The 26,222-nt window shown below is 37.7% G+C and overlaps 1 protein-coding gene across 1 annotated transcript in view; it reads left to right on the top strand.

Moving 5' to 3' along the window:
• LOC131043062 (uncharacterized) overlaps positions 1-26,222 on the top strand; it is a 197,457-nt gene that overhangs the window by 49,455 nt on the left and 121,780 nt on the right. Inside the window, exons 3-7 of the mRNA XM_057976403.2 lie at positions 6,723-6,797; positions 6,932-7,096; positions 7,587-7,750; positions 12,189-12,407; positions 24,073-24,199. Of these exons, the coding sequence (XP_057832386.2) occupies positions 6,723-6,797; positions 6,932-7,096; positions 7,587-7,750; positions 12,189-12,407; positions 24,073-24,199 (750 nt within the window). The remainder of the gene's footprint in view (positions 1-6,722; positions 6,798-6,931; positions 7,097-7,586; positions 7,751-12,188; positions 12,408-24,072; positions 24,200-26,222) is intronic.

Below are 26,222 nucleotides of genomic sequence, written 5' to 3'. Positions count from 1 at the left end.
GACGAGCTAGGCGAGAAGGAGGAGTTTCAACTAGAATACACGGAGTACAAGGAAGGAGATGGCAAAGTAAATGATGTTCCGGCATACGAATTTTCAAAGGATAGACCAATGCGGTACGAAGAGCCCACCGTGAAGGAGACAAACTTAGGAGACACTGCCACCCCTAGAAATATCTGGGTAGGCGACAACTGGAGCCTTGTGTTGAAGACCGCAACATTCAAAATCTTCATGGAATACAAGGACGTATTCGCTTGGTCCTACAAGGATTTGAAGGGGGTGCCGCCAGAAATGTGCGTCCATCGGATACCATTGGTCCCGGGAGCCCAACCGGTACGGAAGAGGCCGTATCGAATGAATAAGAACTATGCTGCCAAAGTGAACGAAGAGAACGAACGGATGCTGGAGGCCGACATCATATTTCGAGTGGAGACAAGTGAGTGGGTCTCGCCGATTGTGATCTCACTGAAGGAGGCCAACCAGGTCCGCATCTGCGTGGATTTTTGGTGCCTCAACGCAGTCACCATTTCCTATACCTTTCACAGACAGCATCCTAGAGGAGGTGGCTGGCCATGAAATGTACTTATTTCTGGACGGCTTTTCGGGATACAACCAAATTTCGATAGTTGAGGAGGACAAGTTGAAGACCACCTTTGTGGTGGAGGACGGAGTCTATGCGTACAACCGGATGCCGTTCGGGTTGTGCAATGCTCTTGCAACCTTCTAGAGGATGGTCCTTCACATCTTCGACAAGATGCTTGTGGGAAATTTTAAAGCCTTTTTGGATGACTGGTCAATTTTCAGAAGTGAAGACGCTCACTTGGTAGCGCTAAGAGAGTGCATGGAGAGATGCCGAAGGGCCAGGCTCGCCTTGAATCCACGAAAATGCAGGTTTATGGTACCACAAGGAAAGTTGCTGGTCCATATCGTTTGCAAAGATGGACTGAAAACTGACCTGGATAAGGTATGGGTAATTGTAGAAATGGAGTCGCCTATTGATGTGAGGAGAGTCAAGTCCTTCTTGGGACACATTGGATACTACCGGAATTTCATTAAGAACTTTTCCCAACTTTCATTCCCACTGGACAAACTGACAAGGAAGGGCGAACCGTACATATGGGAATCGACACAAGGGGAAGCATTCGAGGAACTCAGAGGAGACTAGTGGCAGCACCCATTCTGGCCTATCCAAACTGGGATTGAGAATTCCATGTACACGTGGATGCCTCGAACTATGCCATTGGGGCTACACTGGCGCAAGAAGGGGGACATGGGTTAGATCATCCCATCTATTTTGCCAGTCGGTTGATGTCGAAAGCCGAGAAGAACTACAGTACCACCGAGAGGGAAGCCCTTAGAATGGTCTATGCCGTACAGAAATTTCGGCACTACTTGCTGACAAACAAATCCATCATCCAAGGCAGGATAAGCAGGTGGCTATTGCTCCTTCAGGAGTTCACGTTCACAATAATTGTACGGCCAGGCAAGAGCCATGTCATTGTTGACCAGTTGTCTCGGATTAGGTCCGGAGAGCCGCCAAAGGGGGTGAATGATGAATTTCCAGATGCTCACCTATTCAAGATCGCAGTACTGCCACCATGGTATACTGCCATCGAGGAATATCTCTCCACTTCCGTGTTCCCGCAAGGTATGCCATCAGGAGAACGAAGGAAACTCGTGTTGAGAAGCCGCACGTTTCAGTTGATTAATGGATTGTTGTATAAAATGGGACCCGACAAGGTGTTGCGTCGGTGTGTGGAGGAAGAGGTGCCAAGCGTTCTAAGGGAGGCACATGAGGGGCCCGCGGGAGGCCACATGAGACCAGACACTACGGCAAGAAAGGTGTTGCTAGCGGGCGTGTGGTGGCCCACATTATATAATGATGCTAGAGAATGGGTAGTAGGTTGTGATACGTGTCAGAGAGTGGGGAAGCTGCTGAAAAGGGATTTCATGCCCCTCAACCCTTCGCATGCTCAGGAACTATTCGAGCACTGGGGGTTGGATTTTATTGGGCCACTCAAGGGCAGCTGCGCCAGGAGGTGTCGCTACATTGTGGTAGCCACAAAATATTTAACCAAGTGGGTTGAGCGTGGGCCCTGCCTGACAACTCGGCCGTAAGTACAACAAGATTCATTTATGAGCAAATCATTACACGGTATGGTATCCCAATGTAGTTGACCAGCGACAGGGGTGGACATTTTGTGAACCACGTCATCAAACTCCTCACTACTGAATTTAAAATTTTTCATTCATTGTCCAGCCCCTATTACCCGCGAGCCAATGGGCAGGCCGAGGCTACCAACAAGATTCTCGTGGGGGTAATTTACAAGTCTTGCGGTGTCGAGGGAGAAAACTGGGAAGAAAAATTACCGTCGGTCTTGTGGGCCTACCGCACAACCTACAAGGTGACCACCAGCCAGACTTTGTTCCAACTCATGTACTAGCAGGTAGCTGTTGTGCCAGCAGAATTCATGGTGCCAAGCCTTTGCATTGCAATCGAGAATCGACTGGGGGACATGGAGAGCCTGAGGGAGAGATTGCATGTCTTGAACAAGTTGGAGTGCTCACTGTGCGGTGGAGCCCACGTGCTCCCATGTGGTGGAGCCACGTGCTCCCGCATGGTGGAGCACTCCGTGCGGTGTCTCCCGCCGCCCTTAATTGCTTAATATATACCGCACAACCGTACGACCAACATGGCATAAAACCTAGGATAGCAGACGACAGAGGAAATAAATCACCATCGTACGGTTACCGTACACAGTACACTAGGCAAGTTAGCAAAAACACTTTCGGACGGTATAGGTACAGTGGGCGATTAAGGCAAGGCGATCGTACGGCGACAGTGGCACATGCAAGGAGATTATAGAGCAATAAAATCAGACTAAAGTAATTAATCTTGGTTCAATGGACACAAATAGGAATAAGGTGGATTGGAGAAAATAGTTGCAATCGTTAGAAGAAAAGTTACAGGGAGGGAGAAGAACCGCTGAATCAAGTAAGGACACAGGCAAGAGAGTTTTGCTATCAAGTGTGCGTGTTGCAGGTAGCCTGGGGATGAGCAACACTCAGAAAGGCAAGAAACATCATTCGAAGACCCAGTTGGCAAAGGAGAAGGAAGAGGTAACAGTGGACAACATTGTGTTTGAGGGTCTTAATGGACTAGATTCCAGGAATTGGTGGACGAAGACATCTCATGACGACCCAATAAAAAAAATCTCCACCAGGCACAGGTACATTGGGCTGTACAAATGCTAGTTTTTTGGTATAAAAGATTTTGAGGTAGTTTTGCGTTCCATGATTGGCACCTATGATAGACATCGCCGCCAGATCATATTTGAATACCAGCACTAGCGGATAACTGTTTCCTTCACGACAAGCAAGGTCACAAGGGTTTTTGGGATACTTGGAGTGAAGGGAAAACAAATTGATACTTCGCAGAAAATCACTCGAGACGTCTGTGCCACCTTGCTACAGTTGATGTTGTGGGATAACCTCACACAAGCAGAAAAGGATAGCCTCAAAAGTGTTGGTAAGGGAAGGAGGGTCAAGAAATCATTTTTGGCGAAGGAAGTATGGAGATGCTTGTTGTCCGTGGTGAAGAGTCGCCTTACAGGTGCCAACCGTGTGTCTGATATAGCTATTGCACAAATTGTCTTAATGAATGGGCTGTGCAATGGAGTGGTGTATGATTGGGCATCATTGCTGGCAAATAGGATGGAGGAATTCATGACCCTCCAGTTTAAGAAATTCTACATGCCACATCACGCCATCGGGCTATTTCTTGATGCAGTCCGCACGCAGATTACCCCAGGCCCACAGCCATTGGAGCCACAGGGTCGTGTTGCACCTGACCAACCGCCTATATTTTACTTGTCGCATTTGGATGTCTTGACACACGACGCTAAAGCACGTTTGGGCAAGAAATGGAAGAAGCCCGCCATGTCAAAAATGGAGTCGGAGACGGAGGAGTCTGACGCAGATGAGGAGGATGCTGATAGTGGCAAGGAGGAATCCGCTGACACCTCCTAGGTGAGCGGAGAGAGTTTTCGGTTGGCAGGTAGAGAAGGGGTGACCAGTTGCCGGATGAGGAGGTAATGGAATCGGCGGGCGTCGAAGGATCCTCACCAATACACTGCTCCAACATTGAATCCGGCTAGGGTCCAGTTTACACTAGCACGCCTACCAGTGACTTGCAATTTGGCGGTGCCATGCTCATTGGGGATAGTCAGTACAGTCACCACCGTGCTAGTACCTGGTTTTGGTCAATCTTGGGTGATGATTGCTATGACACTACCTAGGGCCGAGACCACACTAGGGAACGATTCTATTACTGTTGTAGTCCCTGTGGTGGACACTGTAGAGCAACCGGGTATCTTGGAGGGTGTGGGGGCCTCCATTCAGCAAGATGTGCCGAGTCATATATAGAAGGAAATGGTGGAAACTGGCGCATTTTAGGATGACCTCAGTGCCTAGTTGAGCCGCTACCAGCTCACACCCATGGCACCTGTAGGCGAGGCTGCTCTATCTCCACGGAAGGAGATGCATTCTCTGGATGTTATTGATCTGGAGGGAGGGAGTTCTCCAAGTAGTAGGGAGCTCCAGAGGGCTGATTCGCCCTCCCCGGATGTAGTGATGAGTCCTTGCAGAGATGAGGGGGTGACGGTTGGAGTACAATAGGGTTTGGGAGAGTTTGAGCAGTTCATTGCCGATATGACTCTAGGAGCTCAGTGGCTTGTGACCTCTGCGAGACTCCAGGAGGATGCCACGGTGGTCGAACGGATGGAGAGATTATTGACTTTTGTCAGCACTGGATGCAACAAAGAGTTTGTGAGGTGTTTTGAGTCTGGCGGGTGGCTTGAGAGGGAGAACCTGTGGATGCTGGAGGCTTGGCGCCTCATTTAGGGAGTTGGAGAGACCCGGATGCAGTCCTTATTGAGACAAGTGGAGCAGGCCTTCTGAGAAGGCTACTTTGAGCTTCAGAGGACATAGCATATGGCATCCACCGCTGAGGTCTTGCGTGTAGCAGCAATGATGGCTCAGGAGGAGTTGGCTGCCAGGTTTCAGGAGGTTGAGGCTACATTGGCACAAACTCGGGCAGCAACAGACATTCTGTTAGCAAATAAGTTTGCCTTGGTTACGCAGTTGGAGGAGGAAAGGGCAACCGGGCCGAGGATGGAGATGCAGTTGGAGGAGGATAGAGCATCTAGAGCTTTGTTAGAGACTTGATTGGCTAGGTCATTGGAGAGCATCGACAGGAAGGAGAAGGAGGTGTTGGAGGCAGCCTAAATGGTTAAGACTGCAATGGAGAGGCAGATGGTGGCAGAACGAGATTTGAAGAGGAGGACTGAGCAGGTGTACAAGCTGCGTGGGCGATTGGCTTCCACCACTACACCACCACCGACGCCTTCTTCATCAGGGACGCCCTCTGCACCCCCTTAGTTTTTGATTTTGGGTTCTATTGTAGCAATGTATTCCCCATTTTGTTTGTAAGTCGTTCGGAGACGACCTTCTTTTTTGGGGGGGATGATGTTGGCAGTAATATTGTACGGGAATAAAACTGTAGTTAATTAGGTAGTGCTTTACTTTGTTAGTAAGGTAATCGAGGGATGGTAGTTACGGGTGCAATGGTTGCCCCTCGCATCCCCTCGGTACCTTTATATACCATGGAAGGTAACTTGTAAAGACACACATGTTTATGAATGGAAATAGTATCTCTTACATTTGCTTGATCTTATCTGGTATCTATGGCATTATCGTCTTTCGTTAAGCATTCTATTTGTATGTTCTAAACTGTTCACCCAGAGGGTAAACAGGATGCAAACCCTAACTGCACCTCAAGGTTAGGTCAGAAACTCTAGCCTTATCTTGCCAATTCCTTCTAAATTTTGCAGTTCATTTTGATAAGAAAATCCTAAGTTTAACCTAGCATAAGTGACTTCTAGCTGATCACCATCTGTGTAGTTTGAAGGGAAATCATCTACCATTTAAGCCATAGGTCACTCCTATTGCTCAACCAAAGGATTTCTTGTAGATTTTGATCATTGAGCAGGGTGAATTGGTTGGAGTTTATTTGGACAACACATCCAGGAACTAGGGCAGAAAATTTAAGGAACTAAGCAGCCAATCAGTATTTCTATAGGAGTTAGGTGATTTGCCAATGTAATCCAGAGTCAAAGGAGTCAAATACTTGTCTGATTTTTCTTTTTCTTTCCTAAAATACATAAAATGATTCTACAATTAGTACAATTTGTACAAGTCCATTTTTTATATGTTGGCATAACTATAAAATACAAACATTATACATTACAATAAAAAATGTCAAGGGAAGAGTAAGCAGTATAAGAGTTATCTTTTTTTCCAATAATTAGGTCACAAGCTAGGTAAATACATTAACACTTGCATTACAAACCCTCCTTAGTTTCCTTCCTTTGTAACCCTGAAGCACAAGAGAGAGAGAACATCATCAAGGTGATATCTGAAGAAAACACGCACGCACTTATACTGAGAGGGGGGGAAGAACCAATATGAGAAAAAACTTTTTAAATTTATAACTTAATATTCATAAGCAATAATCAAAACATCCATACAAGTAAGATCTAGCAAATTAGAACACAAAATGCGCACAAAAATTTATGTGTTAGAGCTGCTGCGAGTGAATTATGTGCTCTCAAAATTGTTGGAAAGTTGTTTTTGAGTATTTGTGCATCTGTTTGTATTGGTTGCAGGTTGGGCAACCAGAGCTGATAGCTTTGGAGCAAGCAGTGAGGAGTGCAATGGTACCTTCAGGTTCAGCAAGGCAGGTAATGAACTGACCATACTGTTGTGACAAGGAAATTAGCATAAGCCTTTTTAATCTTTTAAGTAGGTAATGGATTGTAGAGTGTTGCAGTTGGCTATGATTCTGGTGGTGTTTTCTTGGTGGTTTTGTGTTTAGAATGAGTATGGAAAAGAAGTACAACTACTAGAAGTTGAAGCAAAAACCATTGAGCCAATTTTTCAAAGACTTTACACCTACTTGTTTGGTGTTGAAGAAGATTCTTCTGCTGCAGAGATCAATGGGCCAGTGCCAAATGCAATCTTCATTCTAAATTTCGACAAGGTATAGGTTCTTTGTCTATTTAATTTTTCCTATTTTCAGATTAAATATTGGCTTTCTGTGAGTTTGAAACTGTTAAAGGCGTAGAAATTCTTGGTGAAGAGTTTAAAGGATAATAATAGCTACAGAAGATAGATACAGAAATCAAATATTATTCTTTTACTTTGTCTATTAGTATTTTAATGAAGGTGCAGAGAAATGGAGGATGGCACGTTTCAATATTTTTCTTTTACTTTGCTTTTAGCATTTTAATGAAGATGCAGAAAATTGGAGGATAGTATGTTATAATGCAGTGAGTCCTTAGGATCATTCTGGAATGCAAGATAAGCGTTGAATTTGGAATTTAATATTTTCAATGTAACTAACTACTAAGCTTTCAATTTAAATGTAAACGTTACTTTATATTATGGGTTCTTTATAAAACTGTTATTGCCTTAATTGTGGATACATGACCGGTCAAGAGATTTTCTGGTTAATACAATTTCTCTTACAGGTTCGAATGGACCCTGGGAATAAAGAAATTGATTATGATACTTTAACATATGCCAGAATTGAAGGACTTACCACTGAGCAAATGAAGCAGCAAGAGGGGAATTATATTTATCGGTATCGTTATAATGGAGGAGGAGCATCACAAATGTGGTTGAGCTCAGGCAGGTGAGGGCTAGAGGTTGCCTTTTAATGTACCATTGTTTGTATCTTCAGGTCTTTCTTTTATGTTTCAGGCTTGCTTCTGTCACTTGTGTCCAAATGAAATTACACACCAAATTTCCAGATAGACTAGACATTTTGAAAATAAAATATTGGGAAGCACCAACCAATGTCCAAAATTCTGATAGATTAGAAAGTGGCAAGAGTTCAAAATTATAGTGATGTTACTAGTTACTACAATTCTGAAGAGTTCACTAATCAGAAATTTTGATTTAAAAAAGAATATGAAAAACTTTCAATTCCTGATTTTATTTTTTTGAAAACATAATTACTTTTTTGAATAGATAATTCAATTTACAATTTATTCAGTATTTCACAGGGATACATCTCCTGCCCTCTGGGCTGTCCCCTGTGGGATGTGAAGATGTAGAGGAGACATCCATAGGATTTTTTTCCTTCCCTGGGATGTTTCCTGTTTTTAGGGGATTACATGGGGACATCAAGACGTCAAGGGACTTCCCCCATCTTCTAGGGGTGCATTGGGGATATCCTAGCGTTACTCATTTCAACTGCTGTTTAAAAAGAGCATATTTGGTGAAAAACGAAATGTGGGGGATTTTTAACTATAACTTTTATCACTGATAATATGATGATCACATATTATTATAAAGAATTTCATAGACATGTTCAATATTTAATTCAATAATGGATTTTAATTTTCAATGGTCATTGTTGAATGTTCAATATCATAGATGTTATTTTTATTTGAATGTTAGCTATGTAGAACGTTTAATTATTTTAGCAGTTTAATTTTACAACTGCAAAGCTATGTATTAAATCTTCTGTGCCTCCACATCCCCAAAATTCGGGAATTTTTTCACCATCTTGGACATGCCTTTCTATCTATACTCTCCATCTTGAAAATTCAGAGAAGCATTGAATTTATTAAGAAAAAAATGTCATAAACAAAAACCATTAATGAATCAGGACATGCATATTATTTGGCAATATTTATAATACTATATGTCATTGTTTATTTGATTTCTATTCCTGAATATTTTTTCTACTTTTCTGGCACCGACAAGAAAGACTTGTAATAATCACTTTGAAGTAACTTACATATACCTTTGAGTTTACTTTATTGATGGTTTAAAACTTTAAAGTAATATTCTTATTCCTTTGACCATGTGTAATGAAGAGATTGACCATGTGTAATGAAGAGATTAAAGTAATCTTTATATAGCTGGAAGAGTTCGAATTTTATTACGAGCAAGTTGACCTTGAGCTAGAAGAATACTTTAAATTGAGTTTTTAGATTCTATTTGAGGTCTCTTAGAGCATGTGGGTTGTATTATTATTTTATTCCATAAGAATAACAAGTGAAGAGTTGATACAGAAAAGACTCAGAAACTCATTGATATCTACCTTAAAATTCTCCCTTTGACTAATGTTCACATCTCTTGTTTGAATGAACAGTAAGTGGATAAGAGAAGGTCAAATTCTACATCGTTATTTATTTTCTAGGAGAGAAGAAAAATATCCCTAACAACTAGTTGCCTGTACTCATTTATCATTAAATAGCAGCATGATCCACTTAGGGGCATTCTATTATAAGAAAATTAATCTCAATATTAAATCAATTTGATGAATGGCAAAATGAGACTTCTTAAATGACTCAACCAAGATAGTAATGGCAAAGATGATAAAGGATGGTGGTGCTTCTTGAGCCAAATGTAAGAAATAAAATAACAAATATTCCTTCTTGTCAAAAGTTAGGTTTATATAATTATGATGTGTTATTTTCTAGAGAATGTCTTTTGGAAAATGTTCTGGTCTGGTTGAGCCCTAGCTAGTAATCCTAGTAGTATCATAATGGTCCTGGGTGAAAAAGTGAGTACTTCCTACTTTTGAAGTTTGAACTCTTAAATTTATTAAATGACAAATGTGCTTTGCTCTTGGGGAATAAAAATACCACTAAAGATATGCTGTGCTAATTGAGTCAACATGTTACCAATTAGCTCGCTCTTGCCTTTATATCAGAGTTATGCTGCAGATAACATAAATCTGTAAAATGCCCCCTTCTATAAATGCCCTAGTTTTTGCCCTAAAATCACAATTCCCAAGTAACTTTCCTACCAGGGTTAGGAACATTGACTTAATCATTAGATATCTCTAATCTATTTGGGGGAAATTCAACCATAGGGAAGCTAGAATAAGGTGACTTGATAGGGTGCCTTAAGATCCTCTACCCTAGTCTCAAGCGCGGATATACCATCCCTCTTGGCCCCATGTGGCCCATGCCATCCATATGAGGTGCTGTACCTAGTGAGGTGTCCTATAACCGTTCCCCTTCATCATGCCATCCATTTCCACTTCCGATGATTGGACTCCTTAGTATATTGATCCACCATGATAGAGGGTTGAGGTGTAATCACAATAGGGTGCCCTGAAAGTCCCTCCCTTCCAAGCCCAAGGGCAATACCCCTTGTACCCCCTTGGCCTCATGGGACTCCACGGCCCACTATCATGAGGTGACGTCATTACCATGAGGTGGTGTACTTAGAAGAGGACCCCAATGCTGTTTCCCCTCCTTGTAATCCCTCATTGCCCCTATCATGGCTGATTATAGTATCTAAGCAAAACATATAAAGAATCTTATATCATGGCATGTATGCTATATATATATATGTTAAATAATCATAAACAAACATCATATTATTAATCAGCAATGAGCAGAGAGAAACAATATTCATTATGTATAAGAAACTCATACCAAAGCCACAATATATGTTGGAACTGCTGTATTTATTTATTTATTATTAAATGTCAAATCTGATCTGATTGATATAATATAATATAACTAGATTGCATTCATATTATTTTTATGTGGGTAGTTATTTAGAATTACTTCATGTTGCCCACCCCAAGAATTACTATCCCATATCAGATTTTTGGTTTAATGCTCAGTCACTGTATGCTCACTTATATCAGAACTGTTCCTATTCGATCCAGTTACCTCCTTGCGACTTGATTGTTGATCTCCCTTATATATACCTCTTCCTTGGAAGAGAAGGGTCATGCCTCTTTCATAATCACATCCCTTCCTTCCTAGAGGGGCGTCTCTTCTGGGTGACTTTTACCTCTACCACTGCAGATTTTTATTAATTTAATTGTTACTAATTTAATGTGTCCCTTAAAAAAGATCTGCCACTGTTTTATTTGTAATTGCCCCCTTTGTAAATATGCAAATTGCTATTTAGTGGATAATAATGAAATCGCTGTCCTAGAGAATCTTCCTTCTTGATCATTTACATATGTGGATGCCATGTATACACCCGCCTTGTGGAGTCAGAACAATGTTTGGGTTTGCTTTAAGTTAAGAAAATTGTGATGTCTTGAAACATGACATTTTTCTCTTATTAGAGATGGTGTGAATATGGTTGTCATGGTGGGGATATGACAATCTGCGCCAAGTCTGATTTGGATTAAGGAATGAATATGATAGTTGAATTTAGCGTGAATTTCGGAAAGAACATATAACCCATATTAATTGACACTTCATATTATTTGCTGGTTATCATACTTGGTTTTAATATTAATATCACTCTAAATATATTACCTGCATATCTCAACATTGCCTATGGATCATTTAGGGAGATGGATAGATTCTGTGTCGCTGGCATCTAGTTTTTGACATGATATTGCGTCATAACCAACATTTTTCAATGAGGTTGATCAATAATGTTAGTATGATATTTCTTTCTAGATGTTTGTCAATGAGCGTCTTGTCAACTCTATGCTCCATTACATCAAGTAGCTGTAGAATTCAATTTCAGTGTTCAGTTTGTAATCACACTAGTTTGGCAACACTACAATGATAGACACAAGTAGTCAGAAGGTGGTTGTTATTCATGTTATCTACTACTAGATTGCTGAAGTAACATGCATCATTCGCGAATTATTTCAGCTGAGTACCATTTTCTTATGTTCACCAACTTTAACGATCTAGATCAGTATGCCTTAGTGTGAGAGAGTGATGGAATATGGCCAGGAGTCCCTTGATTGAACAAGAAAATATTACAATTTTATAACTAAAGAGTGGAGAATCAGCAAACAAATGTTGAATAAGTAGAATTTTCTCTGAATTTGGTGTTAGGAAAATCCAATTTATATGTATAATTAGGAATTTATGCTTACAACATGGGACTTATCTTTGAGTGCTCCATGCTATGATTTAATGGCTAAATTAATCATGCAATGCTTTAATGACTAAATTGATAGTCAGAATTAAAAGTAATGTCCAAGGAATAGTGCCTTTCTGATAATAAAATTTTGTCCGTAAGGTTGCCATTAACAAGCTTTTGATAAGTCTATGCTGTCATATAATTTCTTTCTGTGGAATTACTGGCTTTGATAACCACATTTGCTGTTTTATCTTCTACAGATATGCTGTCATAGACCTTTCTGCAGGTCCATGCACATATGGAAAGATAGAAACAGAGGAAGGTAGTGTAAGTTACAGAACAGTTCCAAGGTTGTTAAATATACTTTTTCCAAGAGGTCAAGATCCTATTAGTGCAAGTTCCACACATGAACTAGTTACTGGACAACTCTCGGCCCTTATATCTACAACTATCGAGCATGTTATAGCTCCAGATGTCCGGTATTGTGGTTTTCAAACTTTGGTGCCTATTTTTATATTTTTAATTGATACTTGTTTCTTAGTTAGACGTTTTCTCTAACATTTCAAGAATATGTGGTGCCATAGCAGGGTAATTTTACATGTCCTTAGCTCAAAGATTTTGTGTGAGTTATTATCTATTTCTTTTAATATTTATTCTGTACACAGTCCTCCTGAAATTATTACATTTGAACTTATTTTAATATTTGTTCAACTTCAGTTAATATTATTTTTTGAACTAGATTTGTTCTTTAAAATTTCAAGGCATGTGAAATCATAGGAGGCTAGCTTTACATGTCTAATTATCTCAAAGCTTTTGTGTGATTTAGTTTCTTTTGTGTCTTATCTTGTGCGTAATTTTATCTTTCAAAATTATGTTAATTGATGGCAATCTCAGTTTATACTAGTTTGCTTGGGCATCTGGTTCTTTAGCTTTTCATTCAACAAATCTGAATTGATCAAATTTGTATAGAAACCAGTCTCGCCACTTTCTAACAACATGTTTATGGTCCCTGAGGCCTCTTTGTTAGTCTTGTATAAACTAAGGCCGGGGTCCCATGGAGGGGGGCTTCCTAAAAAATAGAGCTGCAACTGCTGAGATTTTTTAGGAATATATCAAAGCTACTGGTCCAATGAATTTTGTAGTGTTATTCAGCTTAAAAATTTAAGCTCCTAAATTTAAGAAAGCTGGTGATCTCATGAATACATAGCTTTGTCTTCTATTTTTTTTGCAATGATAAAAACAAGTTAAAAAACTTATTGTCCCTCCAAAATTTTTTTTTAACAGCACAGTAAACTTAGATATGTGACAAGTGGCAAATATCATCCCTAAGCTGGTGGGGCAATTTCTAGCCCCACCTCAATTTCACCCGCTGAAATATGCAGTCCTAAAAAGTAGGGGCTTCTATTTTTAAGAAAAAGATTCTAAATAAACCCGTAGCATAATTTTTTTGTTTCATGGGACCTCCTGCTCCATGAAAATAGAAGCTTAAGCCCCCTCATGAGACTGCACCCTAACTTGATGTAGCTTTCTAAACATGTTGGAACTTAAAATGCTTGTGCAGTCAACAAACAAATAAGCACTTCTAAGGGATTTATGCATTATATTACTAAGTTAACTGTTTAGGCTCAGGTATGAGGTTTAGGGTACACCAGTAGGGGCAGGGGGACATTATATGCATTTTGGGTACATCCATGCAACAAATATGTAAAAATCATAAATATATACATCTTTTAGCCTAAACGCAGGGACGATAACATAGCATACATTTATTAAACAAAACAACCATAAACGTTTTATGGAAGAAGTGTAGCAGTCTCTGTGGAAAATCTGAGAGCTGTTTAGCTGAGAACAAACATGATTGATTTTGATCTGCGAGGGGGAAATGAACTGAGGAAGACAACAATAGATTAAAGGAGCATACATGAGTTTTTTCTTTTAATCATTAATAGTTAGAGAAATGGACAGAACGGAACATTCAAGAAGGTGCTCAACAGCTAGTACCATTAACAATAAATAAAAAAAATTGCTGCAAGTTGTGTGGAAGAGGATAGATGTTTGAAGTGCCTTTTGAGGTGAAGTGCCCATCTTTGAAAAAGAGTAAATCGTTTTTATAATATTTCAATTTAGATCACGATCAATAGACAACACTATGGTTGGACGTTAAAAAAAATCTTCTTTACTATTTCAAGCTAAAGACTGCACTTCATATCAATGGGGAAGTGAAAGAGTGCTGCACCTAAGATAAATGTTGCTCATACAAGGAAGATGATATAAAGTGTTAGTTTTAACATATTTGGAGCTACAAGGTCATTTAAAAATTTTAACATAAAAATATTTTCTAGTGATTTTTTACCTTAGGTATTTATATATTTCATCTGCAGCAAATCCAATGTTCAATCTGGAAGGAGTCTTTGTCAGTTTGTGTCAACTGTCATTTTCAACCTTTCCCCACAAGCATTTTGTTCCAGCTCATACCATTTTTCCAATTTAATTGAGTTTTTGACAATTTACCTAGAATTGAATTAATTTGGTTTCTCCTTCACCAGGTGAAACCTCTTCATGAAAGTTTGCCTATTTGCGTCAATAGCATTGTAAAACATCACATAGAAGCATTTTTGTACAACTCCAACAGGTTGTTAGAATTAATTATTTTATTGTAGAATTGTATTTTCCTTGTGTAGTGGCCCAAAAAAGTAGTATTAATTCTATATCTTTTTATTTGAGTGGCAGGTTAAAATGAAACTTTGCCCATGTGTGTAAAAATGCAATGTATGCCTTTTGGCAAAACAGTTTTACTCCATCTCCCATGAGAATTGAGATCGGATTATTTTTCTGAAAAAACCACATTAAAAGTCATCCTTTGTAAATCCATAGGCTATTTTTTTGTAATGGATTGTATTATCAGTGGTAGAATTTCAAGACTCATGACATGGCAAAATTCAGTAGACCCAATTTTTGACTTTGATTTGGCGATATGTCAAAAACTTGTCAAATAAAAAAATATTAAATTCATTAGAAAGCATAAGTATCATGCAAAATAAAGTTACAAAACATATGAAATGAGTTTGTAAAACATAAGAAAAGTGTTTTCTATTAGATTAGAATAAAAAGGAATACAATATCGCATCATGATGATTGAAAATCATCAAAATTTTTTTCAATTTCATTCAAGTTACAACATTTTACATTTGTTTTCTTCCTCGTATGCATCCTAGTGATGGTTGGGTCCTACTTTGTGTTGGTTGTAGCGTCGCGTTGCCATCAAAATACAAGGTAATGACTTCTTAGGACCATCCTCATTCTCCACCATGATTTCCTCCAATCCAATGCCTCCCTACTTTTTCTACACCTTTCTCTATTTGTCTCTCAAATTTTACAATCTCATCTTTTATAAACATGGGGTTCTCATTGAGTATAGTACAGTCTCTATATGGATTAGTGTTTTCCACATCGTTCACATTATGACTAACTGAGCCCTCCACCTTTTTTGAAAGAAGGCAACAATTGTATTGCATGAAGGTAAGGTCATTGAGACACTTTTGTGTCAACTTGTTGTGTTTCTTCTTTTACTGAAATCAATTAAACTCCAGTAATGCTCACATCTAGAGGTGCCTTAAGGTTGAGACAAAATTCAAAGTTTTAGCCTTCAAAGATTTGGGATTTTGCACCTCAATCTTCCTACCAAGCAATTGCAAAAGAAAACATTCACAAGTTTCTAAGTAAGCAATAATCACACACATCAAAGATTTGTATTGAAGTGAAGGATGAGATTTTTTGTTACTTGATGTTTGGGTGGCTCTCCATTAAATACCTAGTGGGAAAGCAAAGTGACTCCTCTCAACATGCTTGTATCTCTATAGCTCTTCCATAGTTAGGTCCTTGGCTTCAACGTTAGGTGACATCTTACAAATGCATGTTGAGAGGTCCTCCATAACCTTTCCATATCCTTGAAGTCCTTTGAGAAGAAACATTTGGGATTTAGGTAGTATGCTGCTGCATGAATGGCTTGGTGGAGTTGATTGTTCAACCTATGAATAATGTCTCAAATGGGTTCAAACTTTCTCAGACCTCTCCTATTATAATTTTGGATGGCCTCCTCCAATTTATTTTTGGTTGACATCTATTAATAAATTAAAGTTGCAACTAAAAAGGAAACTTTAAATAATTGAACAATATCCAGTAATAACAAACCAGAATTTACAAACTTAAAGGATACAATTAAATTTTAAAAAGAAATACGAATTTACTTTGATGATCTCATTAGCAGTCTTCACAAAAACATCATTAATTTTTTTTTCCCACTCTTCTCCACTTTTCCTACATTTTTTTTTCCACTCTTCTCCACTTCACTCACAAATATTTTCCTTAGAGGTGTTATCACTTGCACAAGGTTCTTCCCTTCCCTTTTGTGTGCTCTCTCATCAAATAGAGCACCCAAGGGTGGTTGTAGATGCATTTGATAATGTTCTTGGTGATTTCTACTCTTCACTTCACACAATCAAGTTTGTCTACAGCTTTAATCAAGGAGTCTCCTTTCTGCCACATACGCTACTGCATTATCTATCACTGTCAACATCTACTATAACCATCTCCTATATTAGACTCAAATTCTTCACATTCTTGACTACGTTTTAGGTGTCAATGGACTTCAAGATTGCCTATAATCATTTGAAGCAAATTGAAATTTAATGAGTGTGCAATTCCTTTAGCTATCCACCCATATGGTGGTATGTTGCATTCATCTTCATGCCAAGATTTGTTTTTCTTTTTCACAACAAATTATGGATTTGCCATTGTTGTTTAGAGTAGTGGCCCACTTAAGGCATGTTGACTAGGTGCCTTGTTCCCTTTCTTTGCAATGGTCAAGGCTGTGACCAAATTTTCTCAATATAGTCTTCTTGTGAGGCTGAATAAAGATTGTAATAGCAAAAACTTGCACAAGCCATGTCTACTTCCTCATGCTTGTCTTTATTATAACTTGTACCTTTAAGTGAAACTTGCAAATTTTGTGTGGTCCATGGCAAAAAAGAACTCTGTATACAACTAGCGATTGATGCAGTGGACAAGCCATGAATTCATGGACCACAATGGGAGTCCACAATCTTTGCTCATATAGCTTCCCCTATTTCTCACACTATAGTGGGATTCAGTACTAATGCAGTGGTTGTTTGTGTTTTTGAAGTCTCTAATTTTTTTTGTGCAATCAAAGCCAGGTTTGCGTTTATGTTGCTTTCAACCTCTGGCTAAATGTTGGGGGACACTTGTACACTTTGGCAAGTGGTCTGTACAAGGTGGTATTTAAGGCAATTGATGCCTCCACTCATCTTTGGGTCTTAGTAGTTGCAAAAGGTCAATTTTGTGATTGGTCATGGTATGCCTTGCTTTCAAGTGGCATCCCTTTCACTACACATTTCATTTTTTTATGCCATTTGATTGAATTGCAAGCCTTGGCATTAAAAGAACAAAAAAAATAAAATTTAATTGTTGAAAATCCTAGTATTGAAAAATAAAATAAAATTGCAAAATTGTGATTTTGAAAAATTGAAAAAAAATTAGAAGGCAATAAGTTAAAAACCTACAATAATTGGAATTGATTCAAAACAAATATGGAAAACCTACAAACTTGACATTTTAAGAAATGTAAATAAATCACAAACAACTTGGAGAAAATATTGAAACAAACAAACTGGAAAGCTTAAACTCAAAATTCACAGAAATTTTCAAGTCGCAATATTTGACTTGCTCCTTGCAAGCATAATCACAAAGGCCTTCAAAGGTACTTGCATAAACTGATACTCTTGTTATTTATTTATTTATGTTTGATGCTAGCTTAAAAAATGGAACACTTGCTAAACCTTCGTATAAACACAGCCAGAAAACAATGGTTCTCATGCTATTGTTGATCACAGAAAACAAGGACCTCTTTTAAACTTGTTATGGTTGACAGATTGCACTCACAAAAGCATTTCTCTTACACAGAACAATACCACCAAACTTAACTTTGCAAATATATGGACACGCTCATGTCAACTCAATCTCTGCAAATTGACAAAGATTATCTACAATTTAATAGATTGTTGACACATTTTTCTAGTGTTTAAAGTGTTTTTTGGGGTTGTGGTTCCAACAGTTTAACAGAACCAAGGAGGGTCTCAGCAGTAGGCTCTAGTCGTAAAGCATTTTGAAGCGAAGGGGGAAGCTTTCTATGCTTTCGTGACCAAAAGACCTTCTGTAGGGTAGTTAGTATGATGACCATTAAGGGAGGTTATCTTTGATGTTTAGTTTGTATTTAGAAACTTTCATTTCTATCTTTCATGTTTCTATTCTCAATCATTTCCACTATTGAAAGATCGTCTTGTATTCTCTATTTAGGGAGTCTTTTGTCTCCTTTGTAAATATCAAATTATCATTTCATTATCCTGCTGTAATGTAATAGTCGTTTTGTTGTTTTTGCTGTTAGGTTGCTGTAATACTGCTGTGACTTGTATTGTACAGGGTTTATGGTCCCTTCAAAGCCATTTTATCTTGATCAAAACTTAAAGAGACTAACTTCAAGATGGCATGAACAAATATACAATATTAGCAAATAACATCATGGAAACAAAATTTGCCTCCAACATATTGGCAACAAAGGGTCCTTACATAAGTGCTCCTGAACTCTAGGAATGGTATAGACTATCTCTATACCTACACTTTTTAGGTGTATCATGTCAAGAAAGTCTATGGCTTCCGTTCATCATTCTTTGGGCGCTAACCCCTTTTCAAGAAGACTGTATGAAATGTCATGGTAGTGGTAAACAATAAACAACAATCATAACTCCTTTGCTAGTTCTTGTGTTTACTTTCCTTACGATCCACTAACGCCAAAGGCTCCTCTTATGATCCTAAACAAAGCATAATCCAACTACTACATACACAATGCGAGTATGAAATATAGAATATGGGGAAGTGCAAGATATAATTCAAATGCAACAGGCACAAATAACTGAAGAGGCTTTAATCCAAGACAACCAATAGAATACATAATATTCCCAAGGAACTCCTTAAAGACACAGCAGTTTGACACTTTTCATACAATCTCATAGCGTTTTCTTATATAGCTGTGTCTATACTAGTGCAGTTGTATACTAATCACCTCCATACGGATAAGTGTAACTTTCATGCTGGATAAGCTTCAACATTTCATATTTGCAATTCTTATCATGCATTCCCTTCACATGGTCAAAACGTTTTCATTACCATTTTAATCTACAATATCTCAACATAGCATTATAATAGTACACAATCAAACAAGGGCATGATTCATGAATCATTATCCAAAGGATACGAGAAGAAACTCTGTTTTCAAGTATCAATATATGCATTGGGTTGTCCCATTGAAATAACTTTTGTATTGATATTGTATTAACATTATTCACAATTTTATAATATGTGAATGAGAGATCTATGTGTCATAACTTCAGTGAATCTTTAATAGGAGCACATAGAGGCCTCATACCTTAAACAAGATAATGATAGATTTAGAGTATAAAGGCAATAAGAACAAAGAAAAATGTTTCCAACTTCCAAGAGTAATTTGACAACTCCTAGACCAATTCAGCTGAGCTGTAAGATTTAATTTTTTTACCCCAATCTGAAAGAGTTGCCATATGGTGGGGATGGGGCACTATAGATGATAGTTGGATGTTAAAATGGGCTATCATTAAATGGTTCTATCATTATACGGTAAATTTTTCTTAAAAAATAGGCTAAAGGTGACTTGGGTTGGCCCTCAAGATGGCTGATGCTCATATATGATTTTCAGATTTTCTTAGTTGATGTCATTAGTGGGGGCTAATGGTTATTCTATGGTGCTATTTCACTATGATACGGTTTTTGTATTTCCCAGTGTATGTAGTCTTGTGGTACTTTTTGTTTTGATTGGTGAATTTTGGGCTTATCTTGGCCTAGACAATGGGATCACACAAAGAGGCTCCATCCCCAATATTTTTGCAAAACCATCTGGTAGTTTCATTTTTTGCCTATAAAACAAGCAATGTCCTTTGTGTTTGACCAAGGTTCTGGTTAACTGGTACATGTTGCTAGAGTAAGCTCAAATCTTTATATATTTTAAACATTCTATATGTTATATGTAGAGTGGTGTCCAAGGGGTTGAGATTGATTGGTTAAAAGTGTTGGGTTCTCATTGTGGAGTACTAAGTTCAAATCTCTTAAGTGTTATGGTAAATCGATGTTATATTAACCAATGGAGATGAAGTCTCATTAAATAGAAAGTACAAGACGATGTTTCTAAATGAAACAATCGTTAACTGAATACAAAAATAGAAACTAACTATTAAGACTAAACTCACTAAAGATGACCTTTAGAAACATTACATTATTATTTTAATACCCTCCCTTAATGGTCATTGTCTTAACAACCCTACAAAAGAAAATCTGCAGGTCTTTTAATCACGAACACAAAGAAGGCTGCCCCTTCTCTTCAGAACACTTTGCTGCTATTGAGACCCTCCTTGGATCTGCAAAATGTTAATGATCAAGATAACTAGAAACCTTCCAACTTGATGTTGGGAAAACAAAAAACTGTAAGAACCCAACTTGGCTCTCCTCTGCTGACTGTTTCTTTTGAATGCAATAGATTTGAATTTGTTTTGGTTTTTGAATGTTTATAGATTTTTTTGTGTTTTTTTTTGGTAATAATGAGCAATGAAACAATACTGGAATAAACTCCTATGCTTAAAATAATACTAGAACAATAATATTACTGCTGGAATTAATTTACGAAACTATCAAGGGAATGTTTGTTCTGTTTTATGGCCAATATGCCTGGAAAACAAATTCATTACAATGTAAGATAAAAACCTGATTTTTGCTGTCCCAGTAGTTGAAAAAAATCTGCCAACTGCAAATTTTAATTTTTTTGAAAAAATTACTGTTCACGCAGTACTGTAGCAATCCGTACGGCGGCACTATTCACGCGGTACTGTTCACACGGCACTGTAGCAGTCCATACGGCGGTACTGTAGCAATCCGTACCGTACTTGTTAATCACCAAAAATTCTTCAATAAATCTGCAATAATTTCTCGTGAATTTATTTTTCAATCTTGCGCAATTAGATGCAAATAAGACCTCTGAATGAAGTCTTCCTGGAACCAAATATCACTGAATATTTCATCAGCTCAGATGGTGAACATTGAAGCAACTACGTCCTCCAATGGTGGCTGAAAACCCTAGTCTCCAGAGCAAAACCCTTTCAATTTCACAATGTCAAAATAAAATAGCCATCCTCTTCTTTCCAAACTCAACGCTATTTATCCTTTTTGCAAGTCGTACCCTAATCCTCTTAATTACAATTTTGCTTGTAATTTCATTTAATTTCACTTTGGGTGTCAAAAATGATTTTAATCATTAAATGGGCATTTAATTTTAATATTTCAATAGTCTGGCTCAGATAATTTAATTAAAAACATGGCCCCGTCTAATGATGAGTTGACCCTCAAGTTAAGTGATTATAATATAAAGTCACTTTATAACTTTATTATTAAATCACTTAATAATAAATGCTAAGTCATTCAAACTTGTCTAACTCCACGAATATTTTGAATTTAGCTATGCCGTCTGAAACTGGAGCTCACTAGTTGACCACCCATATGACCATGATGTCTGCTAAAAATAGCTGGGGTCCATCTCCCACTGCTAAAAATAGCCTGGCCAAGCCAAACTCAAAGCAAAACTCATCATAGACAAACTCTGGCAACCTAGAAGTGTACTCTGCTCTGTCCCCCGGAAGATCTCCATGCCAAGGTGACCCTCTATCCAATCCTACTAGCCTACGAGGGTCTCTGATAGGCTAATCACAAGCTAGAGTGATGTCTCTAGCTAGAAGGGGACATCACAAAAACTGTCCCTCCTTGTAGCTAGAGACAATGAGAATAGTTTCTCAAATTGAAACCACGATTTTGACAAAAACCACAAAAACTCTTGCAGATGAGCACTGAGCACCGTTCACTCCAGAAACTCCAAAATAGATTGCAAGATACCACGCTTGCAGATGTTTGTGCCAACAACTCCAGGTGCGACCCTTAAAACCGAAGTTACAAATCATCATTTTTTCGGAAAAAACAGAAAAACCCTAAAACGGGACGATTTTTGAGACAAAAGTAGAAAAACCCTTAAATTAATTTTTGAGGAGAAAATTATAAACCTCATAGAATAATTTTTAAGGTAAAAAATTATAAATCAAATAGAATAAACTTTTTTTAGGATAAAAATTATAAAACCCAATAGAATAAATTTTTTAGGATAAAAATTATAAAACACAAATATTTTTTAAGGATAAAAAATATAAACCCACCAATTAATTATTTTAAGTGACAAAAATTAGAAGACCCAATTAAAAAAAAAAACCAAGATTGTGACAACCTAGATCCATCGCAAACAAACTTCCATGACCACAAATCACCTGCAATCAAACATCAGTCATGTACCAAGAAGAACAGTCATGGGCAGGTTTGAAAAAAAAGCACGATTTTCCAAATACAAAAATCGTGCACCAGAAAATCATGAATGCCGTCCTTCAAGACTGCCGCAAAAAAAAAAAAGATGCAGCAAGAAATCGCAAGAAAAAAATCACCAATAGATGTGCTGAAAAACGAACAGGAGCCTGCGAAAAACGGAAGGTGATGAGGCTGCAGAAGACTCAGATGTAGAGACACCAAAAATCGTGACAAAAAAACCGTCGTGCCCTAGTCCAGCAAATCGTGACCCAGAAAAAGCACAGGTCATCGAAAGAAGTCATGTTGGTTTGCAAACACGTCCCGTCACACAGAACATAACTAGAAGGTGCGATAAAAATGCTTAAGCCATGTCGCAAAAGAGGAAAAAATCATGGCCAAAAAAAACATTTTGCATTAAAATTCTTCATAACTCATCACAATTGGCATTTGGGGAAAATAGATCCCCATCTAGACACTTAGAATTCACAATTTCATTCACTTTGTTCGGAGAAATCCACTTTGGGGAAAAACGTGGGTCATTTGGATACCCAATTCTTTCATTTTAGTCCATAAACCTCATTTTGGGGAAATTCGATCCCCATCTGGATAATCATCTGCATTCATTTCCTTGATTTTGTTCATAAACTGGTTTTTGGGAAAAACGACCTCCATCAGGATAAGGAATTTTGTCCGCATTTAAGTTCATCATTCATTCTTGAGGAAATTCGCACCTCATTGGGAAAATTTCCAACACTTAGTCAAATTTTGGGCCTCCCAGTGGAAAAATGTGGTCCATACTCCATTAGGACAATTCTCGGGAAAACACCCCTCATCAGGAAAATGAGTGGGGAAAATCATGACCCATCGGAGAAAAGTCCTTTTATACCTTAAAACTCAGGGAAAAACGTCCTTCATCGGAAAACCCATATTTAGGCCTTAACTTCATGTTTTCCATCGGGTCTTTGATGATTTTCACACCAAAAAATGTCCAGACTTGTCAAATTTCATTGTTATGCATCGGGACATTCATCATTTTAACTAGATTTTGAGCAGGAAAATTGGGATCTATTGGGACAATGTGCAATTTTGACTTAATTTACCTACTAGGAGCAAGAAAATGATCCCTAAAGGAACTTTTAACACCTGCGCACAAAAATCACATCATTTTGCAACATTTAAAACACATTATGCTCACATTATAAGGCAAAATTGAAACTCAACACTTAGCCAGAATAAATCAAAACTCTAAGGCAACTTGACACTTAGGATTATTTTAAGTATCTCTTGCATTCTGACATGACACCCTCTCATAAGCAAAGGCTGAAACTAGGAGACTACTGCTAAACTAAGACAACCTAAGTGAAACATCTACCCTAAAAAGCGAAAAGTGGGAGTCCCCATTGTAATGGGGTGATGTGTGAAAACATCACAACAGTATTTAATATTTATATTGAAAGAAGTTTGAAGCTGCACACCTTGTTTGCCTGTTGTATTTTGCTACACCTGTGAATGGAGTTCCTTAAAACAAGATATGCCCCCTTTCTAAATTTTTGTTCAGTAGGTAGTATTGTGTCTTTAATATATTTTAAAATCTCTCTTTTGATAGAGCAGTCTGGTTGTTTAACTCCCAGCATTCTTTCATTGCAGGTTTGAGACTGTTGACTTGGCCACACGGATACTTGTTCCTGTAATAGTATTACAAAACCATAATCATTACAACCTCTTTGAAAGAGGCCATAATTACAGCATCGATATGCCTGCCATTGAGACAGAGGTGTGCTTTACTTTGCAACATGATTATTTATAATTTGGAGCTTGTTCATTTGTGTAGTTATGATGAGTTATATAGATGAAATCTCTGTAGTGGTTGCTTTTCCTTCTGTTCATTTCTTCATAACAGTCTATTTTTCTCTTTTACAATAGTGCTAGACCAGAATTGCTGAACTTAGATCAAGAATACCTTGAATGATGCATTTTACTTTATGATCTCCTCTTACATTACTATATTACTAGGCCGCGTTTTCATCTTCTTATCGTTTTCAACTTGCAATGTTGTCGATATTTTACATGATAAAGAAACTGTGGATCTCTTTCCAGGGGTTTGACAATTAGTGATTGTTATGTTGATAGCGATGTTCTTTTGAATAATGGTTTGCTATACACAAGCAAATTGCTTAATGCTTGGTTCTTGCAGAATCTGTTCATATGGATCTAATTTATTTTTGTGTTATTTGCTTGCAACTTAAAGGTTGTTGAAATTTTCAAGCTCTCTGAAAGTATTTTAAAAATAGGTATAGGCTTGGCAATCTAAGCCATTATTGATTTCTAGTGACCTATAGCATGTGCAATCTATCATATGTAAGAAGAAGATAGCATATGTAAATTTTATAGAAAAGTAAATTAGATAAATAAGATTATATTATGGAGCCTCTTATATAGATATCTCCAAATACATATATAAGGCTACTATGTAAATAATTAATACATTATGATTAATCTATTTAATGTTCTCTTGCTAAAATTATATATTATGTTGAACAATTTGATTCTGCTTGTTTGGGGAATGAGCATCCATGAGTCTTTTAAATTCTGCTTGCAACTTAAAGGTTGTTGAAATTTTCAAGCTCTCTGAAAGTATTTTAAAAATAGGTATAGGCTTGGCAATCTAAGCCATTATTGATTTCTAGTGACCTATAGCATGTGCAATCTATCATATGTAAGAAGAAGATAGCATATGTAAATTTTATAGAAAAGTAAATTAGATAAATAAGATTATATTATGGAGCCTCTTATATAGATATCTCCAAATACATATATAAGGCTACTATGTAAATAATTAATACATTATGATTAATCTATTTAATGTTCTCTTGCTAAAATTATATATTATGTTGAACAATTTGATTCTGCTTGTTTGGGGAATGAGCATCCATGAGTCTTTTAAATTCTAATCGCATACCATGCTAAATAATTGGGCTGACAATTTCTATTGCATCTGTTGCTTTCTATTCTTGTATATTGACACTCCTTTACCAAATTGCTTGCTGCCCCCACACAAAAGTTGGGAGATGAGTCTGCGGTGTGAGTCAAGCTTATGGTTTGTACTAATATCAGTGTCATTGATTTGGTTAACTAATGGAATTAATGAGATGATATAGATAGTGCCACTGCCATTGTTGGGTTAATTTTTTTAGTCTGTTGTAGATATTAGCTCATGACTGTTGCTTGCCTTGACTAGTTCTTGGTCACAAGTGTTCTTTGTGTGGTTGTCAAATATTGTGGAGAATTTCTCTGCATCATATCCAAAAATAATAGCTTGTTTTCATGCATAAAGGAGCTGATATCTGCCGCTTGTCTGCACTTATGCTCCTTATCCCCATTCCCTTCCCTCACCTCCATTCCATGCCCAAACTGACACCTAAAGAATTCAGTAAAGGCTTGAGGGATGAACAACAGTTCCCAGTCAGAAGCCTGTGCCCTCCTCCCCCAGCCCTCAGACACAAAATGGTATGAAAATCCAAACATCAAAGTTCAGATATATTGTCTTAAATGAGACAACTTAGATCTTCAAGGAGGAAGTATTTCAGTTTGTCCAACAACATTTTCAGAGAACCATCACAAGAGCCACATCTTTCCTTAAAAGGTTAAAAAGAAGACAGCTGCTACCTTGGGACAGAGATCCGACTTAACGTCCTTTTCTCTATATGTGAAATTGAAAACTATTTATGGCGCGACAAAGAGAAAGCAATGATGTATAGATCTAATAGGGTATTTATGGAACACAAGACCCTAAGGTT

The sequence above is a fragment of the Cryptomeria japonica genome, chromosome 7, assembly GCF_030272615.1.
Source record: "Cryptomeria japonica chromosome 7, Sugi_1.0, whole genome shotgun sequence".
NCBI classification, from domain to species: domain Eukaryota; kingdom Viridiplantae; phylum Streptophyta; class Pinopsida; order Cupressales; family Cupressaceae; genus Cryptomeria; species Cryptomeria japonica.
Note: the sequence above shows the minus strand (reverse complement) of the source record. Positions and strands in the feature narration are given on the sequence as shown.